The 26,298-nt window shown below is 33.6% G+C and overlaps 1 protein-coding gene and 1 long non-coding RNA gene across 2 annotated transcripts in view; one reads left to right on the top strand and one right to left on the bottom strand.

Annotated features, from left to right (window-relative positions):
- Nucleotides 1–26,298, bottom strand: part of LOC145695004 (uncharacterized) — a 261,336-nt gene that overhangs the window by 6,533 nt on the left and 228,505 nt on the right. The gene's annotated exons all lie outside the window — the stretch shown is intronic.
- Nucleotides 12,499–26,121, top strand: LOC145695001 (uncharacterized). The gene is made up of 3 exons (XM_081771828.1): nt 12,499–12,652; nt 20,928–21,333; nt 25,929–26,121. Exons 1-2 carry the CDS (start codon nt 12,641–12,643, stop codon nt 21,285–21,287), a joined length of 372 nt encoding a protein of 123 aa, XP_081627954.1. The 5' UTR covers nt 12,499–12,640; the 3' UTR covers nt 21,288–21,333; nt 25,929–26,121.

Raw genomic sequence — 26,298 nt, 5'->3', positions numbered from 1 at the left:
ATTGGATAAAAAGGAAAAAGAAAAGTTTACCATGCCCATGCCGGACCATCGGGGTTCCGAATTGTTGGATGACGGATAGGGATGCGCACGAGACAAGATTTGTGGCTGTCTCGTCTCAAAAATAAGCTGTAAAAGTGATGTCTCGACTCGAAAAATGTATTGGAAAAGCCGTGTCTCGACTCGAATTTTGTCAAGAAAATCCTGTCTCGACTCGTCTTGTGCGCATCCCTAATGACGGACTAATGTAAGTTTACTGTAATTTCACTTTGTTCGTTTCTTCCTTTTTCTTCGGATTTAGCACTACGGCAGTAATTTATTTAAAACTGGATTACTGCTAGACACTAATAATGGGTTTCCCGACTGAGAAAGGATTTGCCTTTCATTGATTTTAATGCATCTTTATTAAATACGCGCTGTATTTACTTAAATTTACGTTTTACAGAGTTCGAGATAATCTCCCCTATTCTTATTCTAAGTATTAATTTAGTTTTTTTCTTTTAAAGGAATATTAGCTTCTAAATGGAACCCGTACTTTGATGGTTCCCGTAACTCAAGGGGAAAAAAGTCTGCCAAGCAAAGCGTCCATACACGTAGATACTATAGATCCAACCAGTTTCTCTTCCTCTTCTTAACAATGTCTAAAATCGCCCTTTTCTCCTTCACCATTTCTAAGACCTTCTCATTCGTTTTCCGCTCGACTCAGCTAATTTTCTTCATTCTTCTCCACATCCACATTTAGAAAGCTTCCAGTCGTTTTTCATCATTTTTGCGTAATGTCCATATTTCTGACTCATACAAAAATATACTCCACACGAAGCTTATGAGTCTTTTTCTCAACTCTATTCTTCGTTCCACTAAATAGTATTTGCTTCCTCTCAAAGGCTTCTTTCGCCATCCTATACTTTCTTTTATCTCAAGTTCACACCTCATATAGTCACTAATACTACTACCCAGGTATCAATAACTAGTCACATGTTCTTTCTCTCCTCCTATTTCTATATTTGACACCAACCAATTCGTTCCAATCACCATGTCTCTTGTCTTTCTCACATTTATTTTCATTCCATATCCTTCACAGCCCTTCCTCAAGTTTTCTAACATCTTATTGATTTTCTTTCCAGATTCTGCAACAAGCACCATATCATCTGCAACCGTATACACCTAATTACTCTACCTCCTACTGAAAAGCCGTCTTCATTTTGTAGTTTTTTTTCTTTCTTTTCTAGATAGATATTAATGCCCATAATGTTGGCGAGAGACAAAATTCCTGTCAAACTGCCCTTTCAATTGCACTCTCCCTTGTCATTTCCTCCCCTATTCTAACACTTACTTGTTGGTTCATATATAAGTTTCTTATGAATCTTCGATCTTTTCGTTCCAACCTCCCAACCTTCTTTACAGCTTATAACAACAATTCCCAATTCACACGGTCAAAAGCCTTTTCTAGATCAATAAATACCACATATACCTCTTTTCCTTTTTCTATAAACCTTTCATCGATCACCCTTAATAATCCAATTGCATCTTGTGTGCCCTTACCTCTCCTGAACCTGTACTGCTACTCCTCAACTCTTTCATTTGTTCTTCCACACAGCCTTCTGTTCAGAATTCGAAACAACTTTTTTGCTGCATGAGATATGAGACTAATAGTTCTATAATCCTCACATTTCTTTGGGTCGATTTTTTAGCCATCGGTATCATAATCGTCGTCAGGAAGTCTTTTGGCCACTCTCCTGTTTCATACATTTTATTGCACAGTCGGAACATTTTTCTTGCCCTTGTCTTCCATATTCTTAATGAATTCGATTGGTATATTATCAATCCCCGTTGCCTTTCCATTTCTAATCACGGATATAGGTTTCTCAAACTCATCCCGAAGAATACTAAATCATTTATCATCCTCGCTACTTAATTTTCTACTTCAACATTTATGCTACATGGTTTATTCCTACTTTCATATAAGTCCTCAACAAATTCTTTCCTCTTTCTAAGACTTCACTTCTCTTTCTGAATACTTCCCATTCTTATTTTCTACTGCCATCGTAACATCCTCTTGTTCCCTCCGCAGTTCCATAGATTTTACCTCCTTGTACATTTCCTCATATTTCCCAACTCTTCCTAATTCTTCTATGTTCTCGCATTTTCTTTTGTAAAACTCTTATCTTAATCTCTCTCTTTCCATTCGCAGCTTGTTCTTCAACTTTCTGTACATCTTTCTGCTCTCTTTTGTATCAACCTGCTTCCATGTTTTCCTCTCCCTAATTTTCTGCAACATTTGTTCTGTAACCCATGATTTCTTAGCCGTTTTTTGTTCGTGATAACCTACTGCTTCTTCTGCAGCTTGCTCTATGCAAAGTTCAATATGCTCTCGCTGTCTCTATTGCTACCTGCATCCATCCTTCCCTCGTTTGAGTATTTTTCTTTGAATTTCTCAACGAAGAGATTTTTGAATTCCTCGTTTTTCAGCTTTCAGAATGCACCATCTCGTTGCCTACTTTTCTTCTGCCTACATTTTTCAATTGAATATTCACTTCAGCCAGCATAAGGTTATGGTCAGAGAAAGTTTCAGCTCCGGGAAGAGTTCTTCGCGTTCTTCAAACTATTCCGATAACTGTCCTGAATCCTAACATAGTCTATGTGATATTTCCGCCGTCTATTGGAGATTTCCATATCTTCATTCTATATCTTCTTCTCTGGTGTTGATTGAACCACGTGCTCCCAATTGCTAGTGAATTCTGTCTACAGAAATTGACTAGTCCCTCTTCTCTTTCATTTCTTTCGCCTAAATCATATTTGTCTACGGCACTACCTTCCTGTTCTTCTCCCACAACTGCAATGAAATTTCCCATTACAATTAGTTTACGTTTTAAAAAAAAATCGTCCAACTGTTCTTGTGTTTTTGTTCCTTCCTAATTTGTGATTGACGCTTTTTAACAACATTTTGTATATAAGGTTTTTAAAACAACATTTTCTTTTAATACCGTAATTTATCGTTGCAAAAAAGAATAAACGGAAAGAAAAATCGAAAGTTTAGTGTGGTACATCACCTAGTACTTCCATTAATTACAGATTTCTCTGCTTTATTTGCATTAGTTCAATAGTTTGTTCGTGTGTCTGAAGAACAGATTAACTTGCATAAATTTTATTTTTTTAAATATTATTTTGGCAAAACGACTATTGGAAGATAGTCGAAACATGCTGTAAGTGGGCAAAATAGTTGTTATAAAGAAGACCACTATTATTATTAGTAATGCTACTCTATTATATTAGTAATAATAACATTATGTACACATAGTAATCAACAGTGATTAGAAAAATACTAATAAATAGTCATTAGATCTCATTACAAACACTTCAGGAAAATTCTAGTTGGTTGCAAGTAATAATTGTTGCTTTCACAAATATAGTAATTAACCATCAAACTACATGTACACCTTCTTCCTTACAATGATTATTTATTAAAAGTATTTCCTTATTTTGTAGAGAAACTAATTAAAATATGATTATAATTATATAGGCTACTATATTAATTATTAATATTAACAACAGGGAACATTAAAATATACTTCTGTAAATGAATTTGTTTTTTAAAAACGTACTTTAAAGAAACGTTTGGATTGCAATGTAAAAATTGATCAATGTTAAGGAAAAAAACGGTTACTCAATAGTGACAATTTTTATAAAATAAAGTTTTTGAATAGATTGCATGGTTTCGATTTTTTAAAGATTACAAATTAAAATTTGCTTTCATGTGTAATCGTTTTCATCAACTGGGTTATACTTTCTTACCATTTTATTATATCTTGTAAACGTATAGATCTATGTAAATTAAATCTTAATCTCGTTCTATAGGCAATTTTGAATTGATAGGAAACCCTTATTTCCTTTGAGGAATCCCTTGTGCCTTCATCGCACATTCTTGGAGTAGATGTGTATTTCAACAGAGCAGGTTTTTAGTCTTGGACGATATATTTCTGCTTCGGTTCTATCATGTGCAGTGTTTGAAATATACAGCTGTAAAGTTAATTTTTCCACTCTTTTCGCATCCTGTATCCGAAAAATGAAAGGATTTCGAGAGTATATTTGTTGGAATGATTTCAATGTTTCTATGAGTAGAATCACCTTCCAAAGATAACTGTTCTTTAGATACAATCCGTAGAAAGCTCTTTAAAAACATCCTGTGAATGTTAGAATTAAATCATATTAAGACAAGTTTTATTCATAAATACAAATAATTCTTGATATATATAGAATACTAGCAGATTGTCCGTTTTTCGCGCAGAGAGAATATGTTTCATTTTGGACATAAAGAGCAATGGGGAATGAATTTGGATTTAAACTGCATTGGAAATGTCACTGTTCGTCTCCGAAAATTATGGATTCGGCACTAATATTAGTCATTTTTGATCATTTTTATATATCTGCCCTCCCTCAAGTTGCAGAGCTGAATTTGGATTTAAAGGGCATCGGAAGTGTCACTGTTCACCTCAGTGACCCTGGAAACTATGGATTCGACACTAATATCGGTCATTTTCGATCATTTTTTAAATATGTCTCTCCTCAAAGTTGCACCGTCAAAGTGAAATCATAAAAAAACATCCCAGACCCGAACCTCATCTATGTTGAAAATTTGATCAAGATTGGTCAGGTGGTCCAAGAGTTATTAAGTTTTCTTTAAATATACTCTCTCTCTCATATATATATATATATATATATATATATATATATATATATATATATATATATATATATATATATATATATATATACCTCTCCTAAGTTCTACCGTAAAAGTAAAATGATAAAAACCATCGTAGGCCGAATCTAATCTATGTTGAAATTTTGATCGAGAGTTTTCGGGTGGTTTAAGAAATATAAAGACAAAACATAGTCACTTTCAATTTTATATATCAGATACATATAGGTATTTCTTCCGAAATAATGTTCGTTTAACATAAAATAAAAATGGAAGAGTGTAAGAATATTAATATTTTGCACACATATATTCTTTCGTTCATTCACAACGAAGATTAACAAATGAGTAATAAAGTACAAACTATGTTGCAATTTTCTAACGAACATTACTTTCTTTTTAATGAATACTTTAGAGCTAATTATGTGCAATAGTAACTTATTAAAAAAGATTATATACAGAAATTAGTACTTCACTATATGATTAAGTAGAAAAATTTTGTTTTTGTAGCTCGAGAAAGAAAGAGAAATAAAGATCTTTATAGAAAGAAATATACTATTATAATCTACGTTGTTAGGTAATACATTCACTAACAAAGCAATTCTCTAACATGTGTGTATTTCTCTTACTTTACTAACAACGTTACGAGTATTCAGCCTTGATTCTGTGGCAATGGTTCTCCTTAGCTATGTATTTGCATCTTACCACTATATTATTACATTTTTTCTTATACAACTATATTATTAAATATACAATTTAATATTTTTCTAGGTATGCATTTCTTGTGCTTTTTTTTCTTTTGTTACAGTCTAAATACACCTTCACCTTCAGTTGGTTGCTGAGAACAATGTGAGAAAACACTCATATCAAGAGTTTTCATCAAACTAAGTGTGTATACTAAAACTTATCATATAAGACGATTTACATAGTCTTGCATAAGTACACTGTCTGTGACGTTAAGTTATTTTACTGATGAAATACTTTTCTCCTTCAGTTATTTAATGACTTAACATCTTTTAGTTCTCGTAAGAACATACATAAAAAAAAAACAGTAAAGCCTGATTATCCATGAATGCAGCGAAATTTTTTTTAGTTAAGAACCTTAAAAAATATCAAGTCAATAACTGGGGAAATACAATAACCCCTACAGTGTGAATGTCGAAACTTAAATGACATGTTTTTTTTTTTTTTTTTTTTTTTTTTGTGCATCTTATAGGCCTTCTCGGAATTTGTGAATGAGTGACAGACTCTTGCTCTTTTGTTTTGGTCATGGTTTTCACATTATTTGATCACTGACCTTGACGACCCGGGCAATACAAACAATAAAAACATTGCTTTTATAGTAAAATACTGTATTTTTTCGTGTTTACAACTCATTGTTGGTCTCTTTTCGGGATATTCGCTATTCGCGGTGCCCTTGTCACCCAATCCCGAGGATAATCAGGGCTTTACAGTATTTTGCTATTTTACGTCAAGATTTTTTTCTTTCTTTTTTGTTATTATTTTTGCTCAGGAGCAAACACACAAATAGGAATCTAATGCAATACAAAATGTATTTTGTACACTCTTCTTCTAACCTGAAAGTCACAATCGTATCTCTCTACACACTTGATGGTCTCTCAACCTAACGATCACAACCTCATATATTTTACCCGTTCAGTTTCACATCTCATTTGAGATTCTTAACTTCACTATTAACAAAACTAAAGGATGCAAATATATTGTGGATAGTCAGTTGTATGAGTACAAGACTTTATTCTAGAAGTCTGAAACATGAACTTCATTATAAGTACAATTCTTTTTCAACTTAATCTTGAACCTCAAGTCACCAAATGACACTCAAAATTAATCTCAAAAGGCTACAGATTTCTCAAATTCATTCAATTCATGAATTGAGCGTAAAGAAGGTTTCAGGCTACACTTCATAAGAAGCTTACCTTTGACGTTGTAGTGTATTTATAGTAGCTTCCTTTTCATTTCTATGATATTTTATTTCTTTCTCCAATTTCCCCACGTGTATGTAACAACTACTTGTGAAAGTGCTTTCTGCGTTGACACCTTGACATAAAACCTTGTATAATTTTGGTTGCCTCTTGGCGATATCTTTATCTGGTATAAAGTACGTTCTTGATAGTAGTGATAGACTTTCTTTGAGATGTAGTCTACCATCTTAAAAGAGAAAAAAATATGACTTTAAAGTACAGGAGAAAAATAGAGAGAAAATATAGCTACATTCTTATGCAAAAATGTCATCTTAGCTACTTACATTAACTGTATATATATAAAAGCTTCCCATTAAAATTACATTTCCTGGTCGTCTTGTATGTATGTTTCCTTCAGGGCAATTTTATAGTACTGAAGTTTAGTTTGTGTATGTATGTTAAAACTTGTTCTATATTGATTACATTCACAGGAAGATTTGGTCTTCTCTATACGTTACTGTACGTTATTATTATTATTTTTTTTAAATCTTCAAACAGCGGATGAATTTTACTGAAATATGTTCTACCTTCAATACATAAACTTATGCGTATCTTGAATGTAATAAGGAAGTTTTGTAATTTGCAATGTAAAACAAAGTATGAAAATAGCAAGAGAGAATGGAAGATACTAAGTTTAACGTTTGTTTTAAACAAAGAACATTATGTGATAATATGTTAAAATGTATCGGTCTTCCTTTTACTGTAAATAACACATAAATGCTATAAGCTCTGAAGAGTTTTCTCCAAGGTGATTCGTGATTACGCATTGAAATTATTTTACCTAATACTTCAGGGAGTAAGATCCAACTTCTCCTTGACATTTGACATTATATATAAGAACATATCGGAAGTACCTCACTTCGGAAGAATATTGGTTGATGTATAGACATATGTGAAAAATAAATCCATAAATACTCTCTTCTTTTATACGTGTTACTGTTAATAGTAATTTTCAGGCTGATCTCTGGTCTAGTTGCCAGCATGGCATAGTCGAGAAGTCTAATGATCGTTAGGAGAAATCCATTCGGGGTTCAACTTCCTCTGAAGAGCATAGGCATTTTTTTTTAAAAATGTCCTTATAGTTCTCGTGTTCGTGTCCCTGTCGTTCGGAAATAATTTGAATATTTTAATAAGATCACCTATAAGCCCATGGAAACAAGTGTTTTTGATGGGGGTGATTTAAAATAAGTGTTTCTGGTGCATAGGTCCCCACTTCGTTTCCCCGTGGCAAAAGCATTGAATGCATTACGGTGGTTCAGATTTCATCTTAAGCTATAGGTTCACATCTCATTACTTCGGTGCTGAAAAAGAGTGCTAAAGTACAACAAACAATAATATCATAATATATTATAATAATATTGATCAAGGTTGAAGTGAGTACCTCAGACAGAAAATTAATATTGAACCACTCTTAAAACTGGCAAAAATGCTTTGGGCTCCATCTTGTTATTGCAGCTTCCAATTTTCAAACTTTCGTGTGTCTAATTATTATTATTATTATTATTATTATTATTATTATTATTATTATTATTATTATTATTATTATTATTATTATTATTATTATTATTATCATCATCATCATCATTAATAATAATAATTTTACAACAGAAGCAGGCATTGGCCACTCTATTTTTGATCTAATGGTTAGTACCTCTATTAGATTAAAAAAAAAAAATGAAATAGTGTTCATTTACAATTCAGTTTCTCTTCGAACTTTAACATATTTCGAAAAGTATTTTCTACTGTGTGCTACCCTCACATTCATAGATAAATTGTATTGTCAATTGGTAATGTTGTGCTGAATGGGTGTCTGAATTAACTACAATTCTGATATAAATGAATTAAATGTTGTGCTTTTTAGGCTTTTTTTTTCATAAAAAACTTAGTCTCCACTGAAATATAACTACGGACCATGTTTATGAAAGAAAGTTACTTGTTATCAAATTTTGAGTCGACACTTTGCAGAATTACCATAATAAGGAATATGAAGTATCCAATCATTCCGGACGTGGCAGCAATCAACCATTTATAATTTTAGCGCTGAACACTATAGAGGAAAAACAGTAATAGATAGCGAGAAACGTTTCTTTGCAATCTGCATCACGAGTACCAAGAAGAGATTGTCACCCTTAACTCTTTACTAAACCCGGTAGTTATAAAAATCCAGTTCAACTTCTGTCTTTAATATTTAAAGCAAACAGTAAGAGATTATAGCGAGAATTGTTTTTTTTTTAAATCATAGATTTAGCATTCTAAGAATAGGTGCCATCTTCTGTCTTAACTCATTACTCAAACCGGAAGTAGTTGATCTACAACTTTTGGTTTTAATGTTCGTCGATATAGAGCAAAACAGTAAGAGATATCCAAGTGGTCTTTTTATCATAGATTTAGCATTCTAACTGTAAGAATAGGTGGCATCTTCTGTCTTAACCCTCTATCCAAACCGAAAGGGTAGAAATTAACCATTTCCGGTTTTAATTATATATAATGTCGATCAATATACAGCAAAAACTGTAAAAAATAGTGAGAAGCGGTACTTTTATCATTGATTTATCAGTCTAAGAATAGATAGCATCTACTGTCTTAACATTCTCTTCAAACCGGAAGGGGTACAAATCAACCACCACTTCCGGTTTTAATGTTGAGCGATATAGAGCAAAAATGGTAATAGAGAGCGAGAAGAGTTTTCCGCAATCAATTAACCGTCTCAAGAATTCCATTTCCGCTCTAATCTCTCTACTGAAACCGGTAGAAACATACTACACTTCCGGTTTCAGTATTCATTGAGAATTATCACGCCATACAAATCTAACTTCTTCAAGTAGAGTACTCGTATCACTGGTAGTTGTTGTAATCTATATCTCTCAAACGAAACCGCAATGAAACATAAGAAAAGTACAGTAGAGATGGACTCTATACGGGACAGTTCATAGTGCAAGTAAATTATCCACACTAGCAGAGTTAAATTACTTGAATACTTGTCAGAATTTTCATTATTCAAATATTTTTTCTGTTGTTATTCGAATATCCGAATTGATCACTTTCAATACACGAATTCGTTATCTAAATAGTTGATAGAATGTTTGTTCATTTTCTAAATTCAATATATTTTTTTTTCAGTAAACGAATACTGTCCGAAAATTCGAAGAATCCAGCAGCCGAATATTAGAATAATGAATTATTCAAATTATTCGATCACTATTCTACACTTGCGCCTCTTTAGAGTTTAAGATGTTTCGCTAAAGGTCCAGTGTTCTTAAATTTAATGAATAAGTTAAGACAAAGTGTATATATATATATATACAGAGGCGGATCCAAGGAGGGGGCTATAGGGGCTATCGCTTCCCCCCCCCCTCCTTGACGCTCAGGTATACACGGGATAAAATGAGCTTCAATCCTGCTTTACACTGGATAAAACGGCAAACTATGGTTTAGACCCTCCATATTCTGGATCCGCCACTATTGAAAGTAACCTAGGTAGTATTTAGAAAATGCTATAAATAAACTATAGTCCGCGTCACCCGAATTAGTGTGTGGCATCAGCCAAAAAGCTCTTATTGCTCTCTTACTAAACGCTCAGGAAGCCACAAATACGAACAAAATCAATTATGAATGATTAGATTGCTCCCTGAGAGTTTAGTGAGAGAGTAATGAAAGTTTTTTGGCTGATGCGACATACTAATTCGGGTGACGCGGACTATATAATAACATTTTTCAAACATTTTCCTATAGACCAAAAATTTGAGTGCGCATTTAATGACGTCATAGTTGTTGGGCACTTAAGTTTATATACTAGGTACAGTGTGTGAAAAATCTTTAAAAATATATAAAATACTATATAATAGCATTTTGAGGAAAGTATCTGGCTTATTTTTTACAATTTTATTAATGTTCCTTATCTGTAAGTCATTTACTTTTCTTTCTTTTTTTTTTTTTTTAGTGAGTTCAGCAATGTGTCTTAAGGAGGTGAGGTACAGCCAGTGGCGTATTTACGATTTTGTTTCCGGGGTGGCTTTGCTAACTTTCGGGGGGGGGGGCTTTGCCTGAAAATGTGAAAATTATGCAAAATATTTCATATACTTTACTATAGTAAGTAAGATTTCGGGGGGGGGGGGGAGGCTTAAGCCCGGAAGCCCCCCTCTAAATACGCCACTGGGTACGCATATTCCAAACACTACATTCCAACTGGGAGAGGGGAACGGTGGATCAGTAAAATAGCGATTACTTCTGGTGCGTTGGGTCTCTTGATCGATCCCCGTCCAAGTAAGCTTGCGGTGGACAACATCGTGTCCGTGGGGTTTTCTCGGGGTTACTCCCGTTTCCTCCCATATTCTCATTCCACCAATTCTTCCATCATCGTTCACTTCGTCTTGCTTAGTCTAAAGTACATAATCGTGGGACGTTAAACTGAAAGGTTTCGTTTTCATTTTTTTTACATTCCAACTGCTTTTTCTTGCCCAGGCTGGCTTAGGTATCTATTTTGGAAGGGCTTGGTAAATCTCAGAGCCGCGCTAGAACGAGAAATGTTTTCTGTTCTCACAAGAGATCGAATTCGTGACTCTTGGTTGGTAAAATCAAATAAATATAATAAATATGGCTTGCCATATTACTAATAACATTACGTCTTTAAAGTAAGAGCCCTCCTTGGGCTGAATCTTCATGAAATGTATAGTTCATTATATTTAACGAAATGTACTTAAATTTTGCAGTTTAACGTCTTAACATAATTAGTGGAATGCGGATGTGGGGGGAAATTGGAGTACCACGAGAAAATCCACGGACGCGATGTTGTCTACCACAAGCTTAGTTGGCCAGGGATCGAACAAAGAGACTCCACACACCAGAGGTAAGCGCTCTGCCATTAAGCCACCATGAACCCTTCATTAATTTCCATTAAAGTAGTAAATTGTTTATGTGATCTTTAATTATAAGTACAAACTCTTAAATGATATAACAGGAAAAAAACGTAACTTGTTTTCGCAATCAATCAATCGAAAATATCCTTTCAATAAAATGTATGTATTATATAAAATTTGCAATTACGATACTATGAAAGGAAAAGGTTTAGGAATAATTTTTAGTAATAAGCGTTGCAAAACACACTGGAAATGGGCAATCATCATTGAATACTGTCTATCAAAATGGAGTCATTAACGGTTAGTTCTTAAAAGGGGTGACGTCATCACTCCTCCTTTCCATCAACTCATGTATAACTAATTGGTGGTAACAAACACACCCACTGAAAGAATGAACAAATAGAATAAAAAAAGAGATAAAAAAAAAAAGAAACTAGACTTGGAAGTGAATGAAATGTGTATCAAACAATAATGCTTTCCGTCGGTTCGTCCGTCTGTCCCCTTCACGCCTCTTCTGTTGTAAACAGAGAACACTGCACCTCCCTAGATTCTTCAGGTAACCTCAGCGATAGATAATAATGGATATACATACACCACAGATTACTACCAGAAGAAAGAGAGAGAGAAGAAAAGGAAAGTCGTTTAAGTGATAGTAATATATAAAAAAAAGTTATAGTACTATATGTTATGTTATCTCAGGCACCGGAAACTTCGTGGAAAAGAGAAAGGTAGTTATGTGAGTGTGTCTTATAAGTTGCACCTTTAAAAAATGAAAACACCCGAAGAGACGGGACAGCGGAGAGGGGGGCAGCCTGACACATGGAGGGAGGGGCATATCAGATCTCTCACAGGGAACACGAAGAGAAAAATGGATGATTTTTGCACCACATCATGTTAAAAGATACATATATTTCTCCAGAAGGAGAAGAAAAAAGCGAAAGTAATTGAAGTCAAAGGGAAAAAAAATAAAACAACGAGTGGACAGACATTTTCCAGTATAAAAAGGTTCATCACACAATCGAGGTTTGTCAGTTGTTCACACGGAACAGTTTGAATTACACAAAGTATTTCTTTACTCTAAATATTATAATTTAAACAACATTTCCAACATGAGATTTATGGTAAGTACATTATTGTTCATTTTAACATACAGGAGCTACATAAATTCCCAGAGAACAAAGAACTCGCTCATAGAACTTTGTTCATATATTTACATATATACCTATAGAACAATGTGAACAGACAAAATAAATTCAATTGACTTAAATATTATTAAATATAGTTTATTCAACTCTATACTTAAAAGAACTGATTTAACTTAATTGAAGTCAAAAAAGAGATAACGAAATATATATTTTGGTTCGTATTACCAAGTTTTAACTGAAGCGATCACAGCAGCTTAATTGAGTTTATTAAATCGTGAATATATTTGGTCATAAATTTCGCGACAGGGACCAAAACACATAGTTCTTATATAGTGACAAAAGTGAACATACATTTAGTGAATTTAACTAGTTTCTAATGTAATAATAATAATAATAATAATAATAATAATAATAATAATAATAATAATAATAATAATAATAATAATAATAATAAGCTTAAATGGATATTTAAAAATGCCTAGAAATTCCTCGAGTGTCAGAAATATTTTGAAAACAATTCCAACCGTCCCCCACAAAGCTTAGCTTTTACTAAATAATAATTTGATAATATAGTGTCAACCAAACATTTGTAGTCATCAGACCCAAACACAGAGTTTAGTCGCTAAGAAGAATATAGTGGTTAATACAATCAAATCTGATATCTCAAGCTAACTGAATCTTCAATTTGGTACACTAATTCGTGAAAAAAAGTGTAATTGAGGAAACTCTTTATATGCAATAAACCAAATAGTAACCTGATTCATTCAACCACACTCATAACGAACACTACCCCCTTTACCAATGGACTTCACACATCTTATGTTTGTTGTTTGAACAGCTTGAAACATTTTCTTGTTTTTTTATTTTATTCGTATTGCTTTGTAAAACTGTATTAAGAAAAGAATGTATTTACCGTCGTCAGTGATGAAACATGTATCTTTCTTTGGTTTAGTTTTTATTCTATTTATACTTGAAATAGCTATTCTAGGTTCGATTACCTGTACTAGTTATCCTTTGTGCGGTTTCCTAGGATTTTTCTATTTCACACCAGGTCTTTCTCATTCTGAATACTAAGTTTATCGAGAGATATTAATGTTCAAAATTTGATGCGATGAAAATTTTTGCTTTACTGCTAGGTTAGGTTAGTATGACTAAAGTTAAGAATACAAAACGCGTCAGTTTAGAACTAGAAGCTTCCAAAGTAAAAAGCAAGCACGTTATCTCTAAACCATAATATTAAATTTGAAGCAAGCACATTATCACTAAGTCATAACATTAAATTTGAAGCTATCACATTATCACTAAGCCATAACATTAAATTTGAAGCTATCACTAAGCCATAACATTAAATTTGAAGCTATCACATTATCACTAAGCCACAACATTAAATTTGAAGCTATCACATTATCACTAAGCCATAACATTAAATTTGAAGCTATCACTAAGCCATAACATTAAATTTGAAGCTATCACATTATCACTAAGCCATAACATTAAATTTGAAGCTATTACTAAGCCATAACATTAAATTTGAAGCTATCACTAAGCCATAACATTAAATTTGAAGCTATCACTAAGCCATAACATTAAATTTGAAGCTATCACATTATCACTAAGCCATAACATTAAATTTGAAGCTATCACTAAGCCATAACATTAAATTTGAAGCTATCACTAAGCCATAACATTAAATTTGAAGCTATCACATTATCACTAAGCCACAACATTAAATTTGAAGCTATCACATTATCACTAAGCCATAACATTAAATTTGAAGCTATCACATTATCACTAAGCCATAACATTAAATTTGAACCTATCACATTATCACTAAGCCATAACATTAAATTTGAACCTATCACATTATCACTTAGAAATAACACTAAATTTGAAGCTATCACATTATCACTAAGCCATAACATTAAATTTGAAGTAAGCGCATTATCTCTAGCTATAGCATTGAATTTGAAGCAACCATATTATCTCTAAATCATATCATTAAACTTGAATTAAGCATACTATCTCTAAACCCTAAAATTAAATTTCAAGGTAAGTTATTATCTCTAAACTATAACATTAAATTTGAAGCTACCATATTATCTATAAATTACAGCATTAAACTTGCAGCAAGGACATTATCTCTAAAACTATAACTTTAAAATTGAAGGAAGCACACACTATTTCTAAACTGAAAAGACTAAATTGAAGAAAATACATAAATTGTCGGAGCTTGAGAAAATTTATGTAATTATGCAATTATGCTGCTGTCCCTTCTGTTATAGTCTACCTAGTTTTAGAAACTGTCAGGTTTTGTTGGTCCCAGCAATCATAAAGTTACATTACATTAATACCAACCTGAAAGTAGTGTTCAAGACAATACAGTAAATTACGTTATTCACTGTAACCCCATTAAAAATAAATCCATCGTCACAAAATATTAATATTAAAATAATAATAATTATTAAATTTAATATAATTAATATTAAATTTTGAAATATTAAAATTTTAAGTTTTAAACAGGAAACTCAATCGCATATCTTTGATTCAATAGCATTCCTCAATTTACCTAAATGTAATAGTATACACATAATTTCTTTTCTCTTCCAAAAAAAAAAAAAAAAAAAAAAAAAAAAAAAAAAAGATGCAAACATTATACTATACACGTTAATTATGAAGTACTGTACGTATCTTAATTATTACAAGCCTTTCCCGCTGGTCCTGTGGTTAACATGTGGCCCTTTGATATACAAGGTCCTTTGTTCGATTCCAGGTGAAAGAACTTTCAAAATTTGAACGCATCACGGAAGTTCGGATTCCACCTTTTAAACTAACTCCACATTTCATATAGCTTCGATGACGACACAAAACTCCAATCTAATCAACTAACCAAGTAAGTGGCTACCCCCCTCCAACATGGCTCTGGAAGGAATTGTATGATATAGTTCAAACGTGCCTTAATTTTCAATGTTTCTAATTTTAAAGGGACGTAACCTCTAATGAAAGCTGTGGCAGTGTTGCTTCCCCTGAGTAAACCAAATAGCGTACTAAAATAAATAAACGCTGGTAGAGAGAGTAAAGAAGATAATCCATGCTGGTAGTTGAAGGGGCCAGTATTATTCATCCTCTAATACCCCAAGCGTGTGAGGCATTAATCCTCTTATATCACAACTATTGATATGTGGGGTTTAACAAAAATATTTTTTTTTAGGTTAACCAAAAAAATCTTAAATTTTATGTTAAACTTGTGCCAAACAACAACAATATTCTGTCATACCCCAAGTATGTGAGAGATATATTCTTTTACACAACAAGCATGTGAGAATTTAACCTCACCAATATTTTTTGAGGTTTAATCAAGGAATCTGTTAAACTGAAAAACACTTTTAATATCAAAATTTTTTAACTTTTAAAAAAATGTTCTACCTTTTGAACTTAAAAAAAATCTAACCTCAATACATATTCCCATAGGTAGTCACCGTAAAATTCACTATTACTGTGACGATACTAGCGGATTGAATGCATTACCAAACTCGGCCGATACAATTACTCTAGCTATCTATTGCAAAAAATAATTTAAAATTCACTTTTTTCAAGGGTTCTAGTGTGGAGTAACGGACGGATGGACGTAGTAACATTGCAGCCACACAAGATCCATTAGCGTAATCATAATAATGCAATATTGACTTTAAAAATAATATAGAATATTAAGAACAATATATTAAAGATAACGTGACCAAAGTAAAAATTCACGTTACGCCACTGCAAACTTTAATGATTAAGACTTGATATATGTTACGGTACCTACATAATAACTGGAATATTATTCAATATGTTTAAGGTTCGACGAACGCAGCTCTAATCATTCAGCTTTTAGGGCATAATCTTGCCTCTAATGTAGACGTTTTTATTGATTGTGAAGTACAGTAGCTGAGTTGAGTTGATTTTGAGTTTAACGTCCCGTTCAGCAGCGAGGCTATATGAGACGTGGACCTACTGATTAACGTGTAATCCGAACCACATGAGCTCCCGCCGGGAATCGAATCCGGGTCTCCCGCGCCAAAAGTGTGTACGCTAACCGCTTAGCCACGGAGGAGCTCTGAAGCACAGTAGCATATTTGTATGTTGCCAGAATGTTTGTTTTTAAATTTCTCATTTCTAATATTATTAGGAAAAATAGCTATTAAAGATTTATTTCACAATGATGTACACCAAGTCACTGAAAGCAAGCGATCATACTATAGTGCTGCCAAAATATCTTGAGCCGTGGCAAAAATGCGAACTAAAGCTCATGCCCTCGACACACCTACGCGTTGAGCCAATGAGTTCAGTTGTTGCTAAACGAGAGAGCTTTAGCGAAAGAGAGTGGAATTCCTTCAGCCGATAGCAGCGCTTGGAACGGAAAGCTAGGTGTCAAGTCAATATGGTATATCTTTAGTAAAATTCATATATATATTTTTTAATCGACCTTCATTTGATATTTATTTTACGTAGGTCTGAAAAAACATAATATTTCACAAGCTTGTATAGCAAATTAAGGTCTACCACCATGCCAAGTTTCATCCGCATTGGTTAAGTTCGGTTGAACTCGTACAATATATGAAGGTTGATCAGAAAGTAAGGTTACAAAACCTGCAGTGAAATGTGTGTATATTATTTCATACAACCAATGCAGCCAACAGATGGTACGAGGTACTTACATTAGGTTATTTTTCGACATGGTCTCCATATCGGTTGAGGTATTTATCGCATTGTGGGATGAGTTTAAAAATTTCCCTCCTAGTAAAAATCATGCCCTTGCTTGTTCAGTAACGTTGTCACGAAGTGTTTCACCTCCTCGTTTGAAGCGAAAGGACGCTTTCCTAGGTGCTGCTTCAAGTGCGGGAACACGTGGAAGTTGTTTGGAGAGAAGCCTGGGTTGTAGGGTGGGTGGTCGATGGTATTCCATCGTAACTGCTTCAACAGTGTGGTGGTCTTCTGAGCTCCTCGTCGGTGACGTTTACTCTACCAGTCGCAAACTTTCGACACTATTCTGCGACATCTGAAGAGGCACTATTGCTCCTCTGTAAACCTCTATCAGCTGCAGGTGAACTTCTTCCTTTGTAACATTTTTCGTCTACAGAAATAGAATGACTAAGTGGACTTTTTCGCGATATCAGTTTTCCAGACGTGTCGCCATTTGTGTTTACCTACAACTAGTACGTAGGTGTCGGGTGGCTGAAACTTTGCAGAGTTGCCAACTTCATGTAATAAAATGACCGCACACTCCTCATTCCTATGTAACAGACGAAACTACAAAAATATCGGCCTTGCAACATTCGTTTCTGATCCTTTCTTCGTATATATAGGTGAGCTTGTAATTGATTTTAAAAAATCAAATCGACGAAAAACATTATACACGTAGAAAATATGACAAGCAAATTAAGTACAATAGGAAGAATTGAGAAAGTATGTCGGGTTATGAATAGAAAACCGTTCCTTATTTCTGGTACTACACTATGAGATCGGTTTACAGTTCCTGAGTTTTTATGTTTTACGTTCTTACCCAACACCGAGGCTATGTAGACCAGAACCTACTAGTAACGTGAACTCCGAACAATGACCGCGGCTTTGATTTGTGCAGTTGCCGAGAACACAGATCATGTGTCAACAATCCCTACAGTGCAGACCATTTGTCACCACTTCAATTTGCCTCCACGAGAGCTGAATCACAGAAATACACCCCACTGGTTCTAACTAGATCAGTTTATAGTATTTATACACTTAATAATTCAAAACTTTAAAAATCTCGGCAATATTAACCTTCATTGCTTGTGCCCTGGACACAATTTTTTGTCCTGAAGGCATTTTCTTCTTCCGAATTACGTAAATTGGGTTTTACAGAGATTAGACAGGATCTTACGAGCTGGGTAAAATCCGAGGAATGTGACCTGCCCTAGATAAAACATCAGAGAATCCCGATAAAAAGAAAGAAAAAATAAGTTTCCGAAAGACCCCTTTCACTATCATTACACTTTCTAAATGTTCTAGCCTGTGTCTGTAACTTTGTTTTAATCTTATTTTTAACGTGAACCATACTTGTCACCAACAACCCAAAAGTAATACCGTCAGGCAAAATCTTCCTTTCTCAACAACCACGAATTGGCATTACTTGCTATATCATCTAATGTATAACATTGACATTTCCGTATGTATCATTTCACCGTAAATTAATTCATACGGTGTAATCTTCCTTGTTGCGTGCTGGCAAGTTTGGAAAACTAGAGTTGTTTCATGTTACATCAAAAAGAAACTTATTTTATTTATTTATTTATTTATTTTATTTTGACTTGTTTTCTTTCCTGGGTAATTATTTAAATTACCATCAACGTCATTATGCAAGAGTTGTGACTAGTTACAAAGTCATTATATATACCTAGTACATAACTTGACAGACGCCTCGGGACATACTGATCGCAGTAAGAGAAGAAAAAAAAGTGTAAATCAAATCCTCTGTAACAAGCGTGTTCTTTACTTAATAGCCTTTTTTCTTTTTTTTGTTCAATTGTAAAGCATATGGCAACGCTACTAACTTTTGTGAAAATTTGTATACCTGCGTTCGAAGTAAATGAAATCTAATGTCTAGATTTACGTCCCATGTTTATGTAAGGGTTGTTAAAGGAGATAGTTGGTCAGTGGTGAATCTGGTCTGGGGTCGGGGATGGGCCCTAGGCTCCCCAGTTTCTTGAGTGACAAAAATAAGCTATATATTTTTATTATTTATATATTTTTTGAAAGTTTATAGTAAAGTTATGATATACCTATCATAGTGTGGGTTCTGGCTTCCCCTCCCCCAGTTTTTACCTTTAAAATCTGCCATTGTGGATGGTTAGCTCAACTGAATGGTTATGAAGTAATATATTTCTAGTTGTAATGAGAATACCAGAAACCATTCTCACAAGAAGTGCAACATCTACCATTGAACTACAACCTTCCCCCACACAATATGATTAAATTTGATATTACATTATAAATAAATAATTAAATTAAAATTGATATCAAAATAAAGATCAATAATTAATTACGTTAAATAAATCAGGAAGAGTTAATGGAGAATATGAGCCGTCTGGTATGGCGTTACAATGTACTATCTGGTATAGCCTTTTAAGATATTCTTCAAAAAGAAAATGTTAAACTATATGTCCATGTCTCACATAACTTTACTACTCAAAAGAGACGTTAAAGTCTAAACAAATAAACATATTTGGACCTCATTCGTCATTCTTAAGAGGCTAAGATGGAAGATACTTTAGAGGCACAGCGCTCATTTCTGATGCCAATAGTCTTGCGCTCAATCTAAGCCATGCAAGCTCTACATAGGTTCCCTCAGTGTTCCACACACGGACGTCATTTAGAGGGGGCAGGGAGGGGCAACTGCCCCCTCTGAGTTGGAGATTTATATAGATTTTATTTATAGAATAGTAGTAAATCAGTGAAAATCACGAAATTTTACTTATATCAAAGGGTCTTGCCCTTCCCCCTTCCCCAGCAAAATCTGAAATGACATTCCTGGTTCCACAGTTTTTCATTCCATCTATCCTTCCATCGTTAATTACTTTTATTTAACAACTAACTTATAGAGCATAATCGAGAGACATTTAACTAAAAATCTCATGGTCCCAGGTTCGATTTCTGGCAGGTGCGAATCGGCGTCCAGTCAGTGTCGTGATCCAAACCGGGGAGTCATGTAAATAAAGCACGTGACAGCCACTAGGTCTAGAAAGCTCCTGATACAGCAATGCAGCGCGCTGATCATGAGTTAGTCCCTAGGCTAGACATAGTTCAGCCGGTCACTAACAGATGGCGTTGGTGCAGCTCAGGTCTACCAAGGGCTGTCACGAGAAATGGTTTGGTTTATGTCATTTTGTTGTTAAACTCGATGTGGTGCATCGATTTATCTATATCTTAACTTCCCACAGTTGAACAAAAAATTTAATTAAAGCCTTAATTCTAATTTTGGATTATATCTTAATAACCATATCGCTAGTACCATAATGAAAAAATGAAGAGGATGCACTTCAATATCAGTTTACCTTAATAGGCCACTACTCATGAGGATTTACACTCACCCATACCGTTTTGTTCAGTTCAATTAGATCAATCAATTGCTTTACGAACTGCTGTTTTCGTTAAATGCTAGTAATAATATCGTAGAATTTACGTTTGTTGTAAAATAAATGAAAACTAAATGAAGATTTTTCTCTTCTCGTTACAGCTTGTAGTTGTTCTTGCCTTGGCTGCCTTTGCCGCAGCTCAAGAGGAAAAGAAGGAGAAGCGAGGTGCTTTGGGTCTTGGCTACGGAGGTATTGGCTATGGAGGTCTTGGCTATGGCCTTGGCTATGGTTACGGCATTGGCCACGGTCTTGGCTATGGTTTGGGTCATGGAGTCGCTGTAGCTGCTCCAGCCGTTGCTGCCGCCCCAATTGCTGCTGCCCCAGTTGCCGCCGTAGGTTATGGACATGGCCTCGCCTTGGGAGGTCATGGCATTGGTTACGGAATTGGCGGATATGGAATTGGTGGATATGGTCTTGGCCTTGGCCATGGAATTGGCTATGGTCTAGGTCTCCATGGTTAAAAAATCAACTCCTTCCACCTTCATCATTGTTTCATCTATTTTTAAGGTAAAAATATTTTTAAATATTAAAATAATATATTATTGTTATTATTTCTTAATTTACTAAGCCTATTTGTTGAAATTTTGACGCTCTTGAAAATTGTGAAGAAATAAATATTAGAATTGTACAATGTCAAATTTTACAATGTCAGTTGTAACCTAATATTGTCATAAATTTTATAGTACTAAATCTAATGTAGTCAGTCTTTCAAAAAGTTTCTCATTGTTGAGTAGTATGTTATTAAACCGAATTACATAACTACTGGCGTACAAAATAATATACCTATGAGCCATAAGAAAATACATAAACACATATCTTTTAAATGTTATACCAGTTGAAAAACAATGACTCTCGTTAGGTCATAAATAAGTTAAAAGTTACGTTATAAAGTAAGTAGAAAGTTACGTTATGTACAAAGTAACTTGATAGTTACGTTATAGATAAATAGGAAGTTACGTTATTAACTTTTAATTAATTTTCATTTCTGCTTTATATTTAAATATATATATACAAATACGGAATTTATAACAGTTTGCTTAGGATTCAGCTAGAGCCAACATAAGCAATTTGCATTTGTAACATTAACTGCTAGAGATTGATTAGCACTATTGCAAAAGCTTTTTTTTTTTTTAAAAAAAAAAAAGAAAATTAGACAGGATTTATGTTTTAAATTACCATCGCAAGATTTCTTCTGTTTATGAAAAAAGAAGAAAATTAAAAATAAAGTGCAAAAAAAAAAAAAAAAAAGACAACTCCTAATCTTTCAGCTACGTTTAGCCGTGACATTTTAAAACAACCCATGGACCCTACAGTAATTACTCAGGATACAAAAAGCAGACGTCTTCATTAATTAACTGTTATCTTATATATTTTAATATAAATGCAATGTTTAACCTTCAAAATAATAATATAAATTTTATTATTCATTTTCTCACAACGTAAAATTTATTATTATTATTTATTTTATTCTATGTGTTGTAGCAGAATCTTTTTTCTCTTTAAAAAAAAAAAACGAATTTGCTGTATATTAATGGGAAATAATTTAGTATTTTTAGTGACATACTAAAATGTGAAATAAGGTAGATGACCTACTTGACCACCGATAGATCATAGATATATGTTCCTAACTTCAAGTTATTCGAAACTATTATTGTTCAAAGCTTTTGATCCTAATCATTCTTACAAGCAATGGAGACAACAATTAGATCAAAAGATATTTACTTTTTTTTTTGTCTCTTAGCTCGTTAAGATAAAAATGTAATTTTTAGCCGATGTGAATTTAATCGTGAGTCACCGCTCTGCTTATAAAATTAATACAGTAGCCTCTCATTAATCCGAAAGTTATCTGACCAGTTCGAAACAAGAAAATAAACTGAACTCAAACATAAACGTAAAATATCATGGAAAATATACTGAAGTAAAGTTTTTGTGCTGAATTCCGTAATTTGTTGCCATATTCACTTTTACAAAAAGTAAAAAAAAATAAAATAAAATAAATAAATAAAAAAAAAACACACCGGCGTTAGGAATATTCTCCTAAGTTTAACCTAGAACCAGGGGTAAAATTGAGAGGAAACGCAGGGGAACGCCGATAGCTCAGTTTCAAAAAATATCTATGGCATTCCTCCATTTCCGAAAAATTTACAATGTGTAAAGATAGGCACGGGAGACGACGTGACGTCATGCGTCCCCCTACCTGTTCAGATCCACTTTGAATTCTGCCTAGAGCGATTGGCTGGATCCACAGGTTACATAGATCTTTGGACCTGAATTGTCTCCGTGGAGTTGACAAACGTCCTCCCCTGAACTAAGATAAATTAAATTGCAATTACACATCACTCTTGTGCAGGGGACATCCTTTAGCAAATAGTCCCCCCACATTTTGATTTTGATCGTCCAGGCAGTTTTCCGGACGAAATTCTGCTTTGGATACTGAGTGATATTATTATTATTATTATTATTATTATTATTATTATTATTATTATTATTATTATTATTATTATTATTATTATTATTAACGCTCCCCTACTATGATGATGTATAGGGGGAGTATACCTACTAAAAGTTTCCGTAACATAGCGAAGTTTGCAACATTCGCACTTCTAAACATTGATAAACACATTCTCAGATACAAACATACAAAATGCATATTTTCTTTTTCTTTTTATGTGTTATGGGGAAGAAACCAAATCACAAATATAGTAGTAACTAAGATTCACCTCTTAAATTTATCCCTACAACAATTAGCCGGATTATAACAAAACTTACAGGATACTTATATCTTTGAACTAAGAGTAAATTTTTATTTTAAATCTCTCCTTTCACACAACGATGGCGTAGAACTTATAGTAACCCCCCCCCCCCAAAAAAAAAAGTGTCGGAATATGAAGAAATTTCCAAAATATAGACCTTTTAGCACTCTGATCACATCACACCAGAATTTTCTCTTTTTATTTATCCTGGGAGGAAGTGAGGAAAAATTCAAATAAATTAGTAGGTTGTGATTATCCTATCTCCCCTCTTCTCAATGATATATGTAGATTTAAAAAAAAAAATAATTGTGGCTTAAATATGTATCGTGTTAGTCTTATTCAAATCAAGCTAATCCTTCTGGGCTCCTTATACTAGACCAAAGGGTGCTGTATTACTGGACAGGCTGGAGTAGCACGGTCAGATTACATAATCTAGTGTATTTAGAAAAAATGAATGTAAAAAAATTTTGTGTAGTATGAAATGACAGGAAATCTTAAGTTTTACGTCCCACGGATATGCCGGCTAGGCTAAAGGAGACGGTAATTATGAGAAATGAATGAAATGGTGGAATGAAGAAAGTGGGAGAACCCCGAGAAAACCCACGCACACGGTGTTTGTCCACCGCAAAGTTCACTTGGCGTGAGCTGGGATCGAAACAGAGACCCCCACTGCGGTCCCTGTAGTATGAAGGAAATTCAAATGGTTCTAGTGTACACATAAGATTCTTTCCATACACAGTCACAGTGGCGGTTTTAGCGGGTAGGCCAAGTAGGCACGGACCTTCCCAAAAATATATAAACGTTAAAAGATAAAATAAAGAGTAAATATATTTTCCACTATTGATATTAATACAAACAGCATCAACCACTACTGTAAAAGTAATTTCCTATTGTGATTAATCAAATGTGTATATGTATCCATAAACAAGGGAGCGGGCCTACTCAAAATTAAAATCCTAAAGCCTCCCCTGCACAATCACTGAAGTAGTTTCACCGCAAAACCGAATGTAAAGTGGTACAAAAATAAATATAAACCAAGCAACTGATAGCAGACATGAAAATCTTTTTCGTTCTTTCCTATTTTATAACTTTTAGCTCCCACTTACTTTATCGTTTGTGTGACGGAGCTGCCAGGACATACAATAAATACATAGAAACATTCAAACACATATAGACATACCTTTCTTCATCTTATGTGTGTGTAGCACGATTTTGGTTAGAGAGTTCAGTATTCACTTGGTGAGTGTATGATTCGTAGTTCGTAAGAGCATTTACATCGTCTCACGTCATTTCACTCCACTTTATTAAAAAAATGGCTACTAACAGTCAGAAAATATTTCTTCCCTTGCTGCAGAAAAGAAGTGCAAAAACTTGGCCTTCTGCACAGATAGCGAAGAGCTAATCACTTAGCCATGAGGAAATCCACGGATATATGTTAGGTTCTTCAAATAACATATTTCTTCCTCTACTTCTTCCCTTATAATAATAATAATAATAATAATAATAATAATAATAATAATAATAATAATAATAATAATAATAATAATAATAATAATAATAATAATAATAATAAGCCCTAAACATAGATCCGGAAATGCTTCATTTAGAAAATAGGGATTATTGAAAATGGGATGATGCTTATATAAATAAAACATATTAGAAGACTAGTTAGCTCACAGGGGCACATTGCAGAAAAGTCAAGGATAAAAACGCAATTTTTATCATTTCTTTTTCTTTTACTCTATATTCGTCAGAGGAATTATACCACATTGTAACACAGAATACAGGAATAGTCTATAGTTATTTTAATATAGTCGAGAACTTCAGTACATGGCGTAAAACAACATAAATTTTAAGCTATAAACAATTGTATATTTTTTGCATCTGATCAGTAATCCAAGTACAAGTCTTAACAAAAAGATATATTGGCAACCTTGAGCAGTGAAGACTACTGCAGTGCTTCCGTATAAACACTCAGATTTAAGACAATTCTCCTTCTCGAGTGGCGGACTCTGAAAGTGGCAGATACAAGTTCCACGAGAGAAAGCAGTGGCATCTACCGTTTCAGTGGCAGCAACTGTAGTTGCTCCGTATGAACTCTCCAATTTAAAACAATCCTTTACAAGCAGTGACGCCACTCAGTGGGTGTGTATGAAAAAGTATGAATATTAATACATTGAGCAAAACCTTCGGTGGTAGAACCTGTAACAAAACCTTTCTGACAAATTCAGTATGATAGTGGATTGATTTAATATTTATACAATGATTCTCTAGATATAACTAAGCTCCTAATTGTATTAAAATCGATAAATATATTCATTATGCTTAATTTTTCATTTCTCTTTACAGAACGATCACATCATTTCTTCATGAAACGAAGGTCTCGAAACATCATTTGTTTGTCATCAGTGTAGCCACAACCATTTTCACCGACATGAAAACATTATTATTTTCATCTCAGAAAATTTACAAATAAATGTGATATTGAAACAAGTTTTTTTTTTCAAAAAATATAATAAAAATAAAGCTGTATATAAACCAATGTAATTGAAACTTATTTTATAATCCTCAACAATTTGTGTTAAGATGTTAATGAGTGTGCGGAAAGGTAATTCCATTTTTAGTTTTCGATTTGCTCTTTCCCACTCCATCTGCTAATCATCTACACAATTTATACATTTCCTAAAAAACAGGAACGACATTTATCTGCGGTAGTACT

Source organism: Thermobia domestica, chromosome 9 (genome assembly GCF_964235325.1).
Source record: "Thermobia domestica chromosome 9, izTheDome1.hap1.1, whole genome shotgun sequence".
Lineage (NCBI taxonomy): Eukaryota > Metazoa > Arthropoda > Insecta > Zygentoma > Lepismatidae > Thermobia > Thermobia domestica.
Note: the sequence above shows the minus strand (reverse complement) of the source record. Positions and strands in the feature narration are given on the sequence as shown.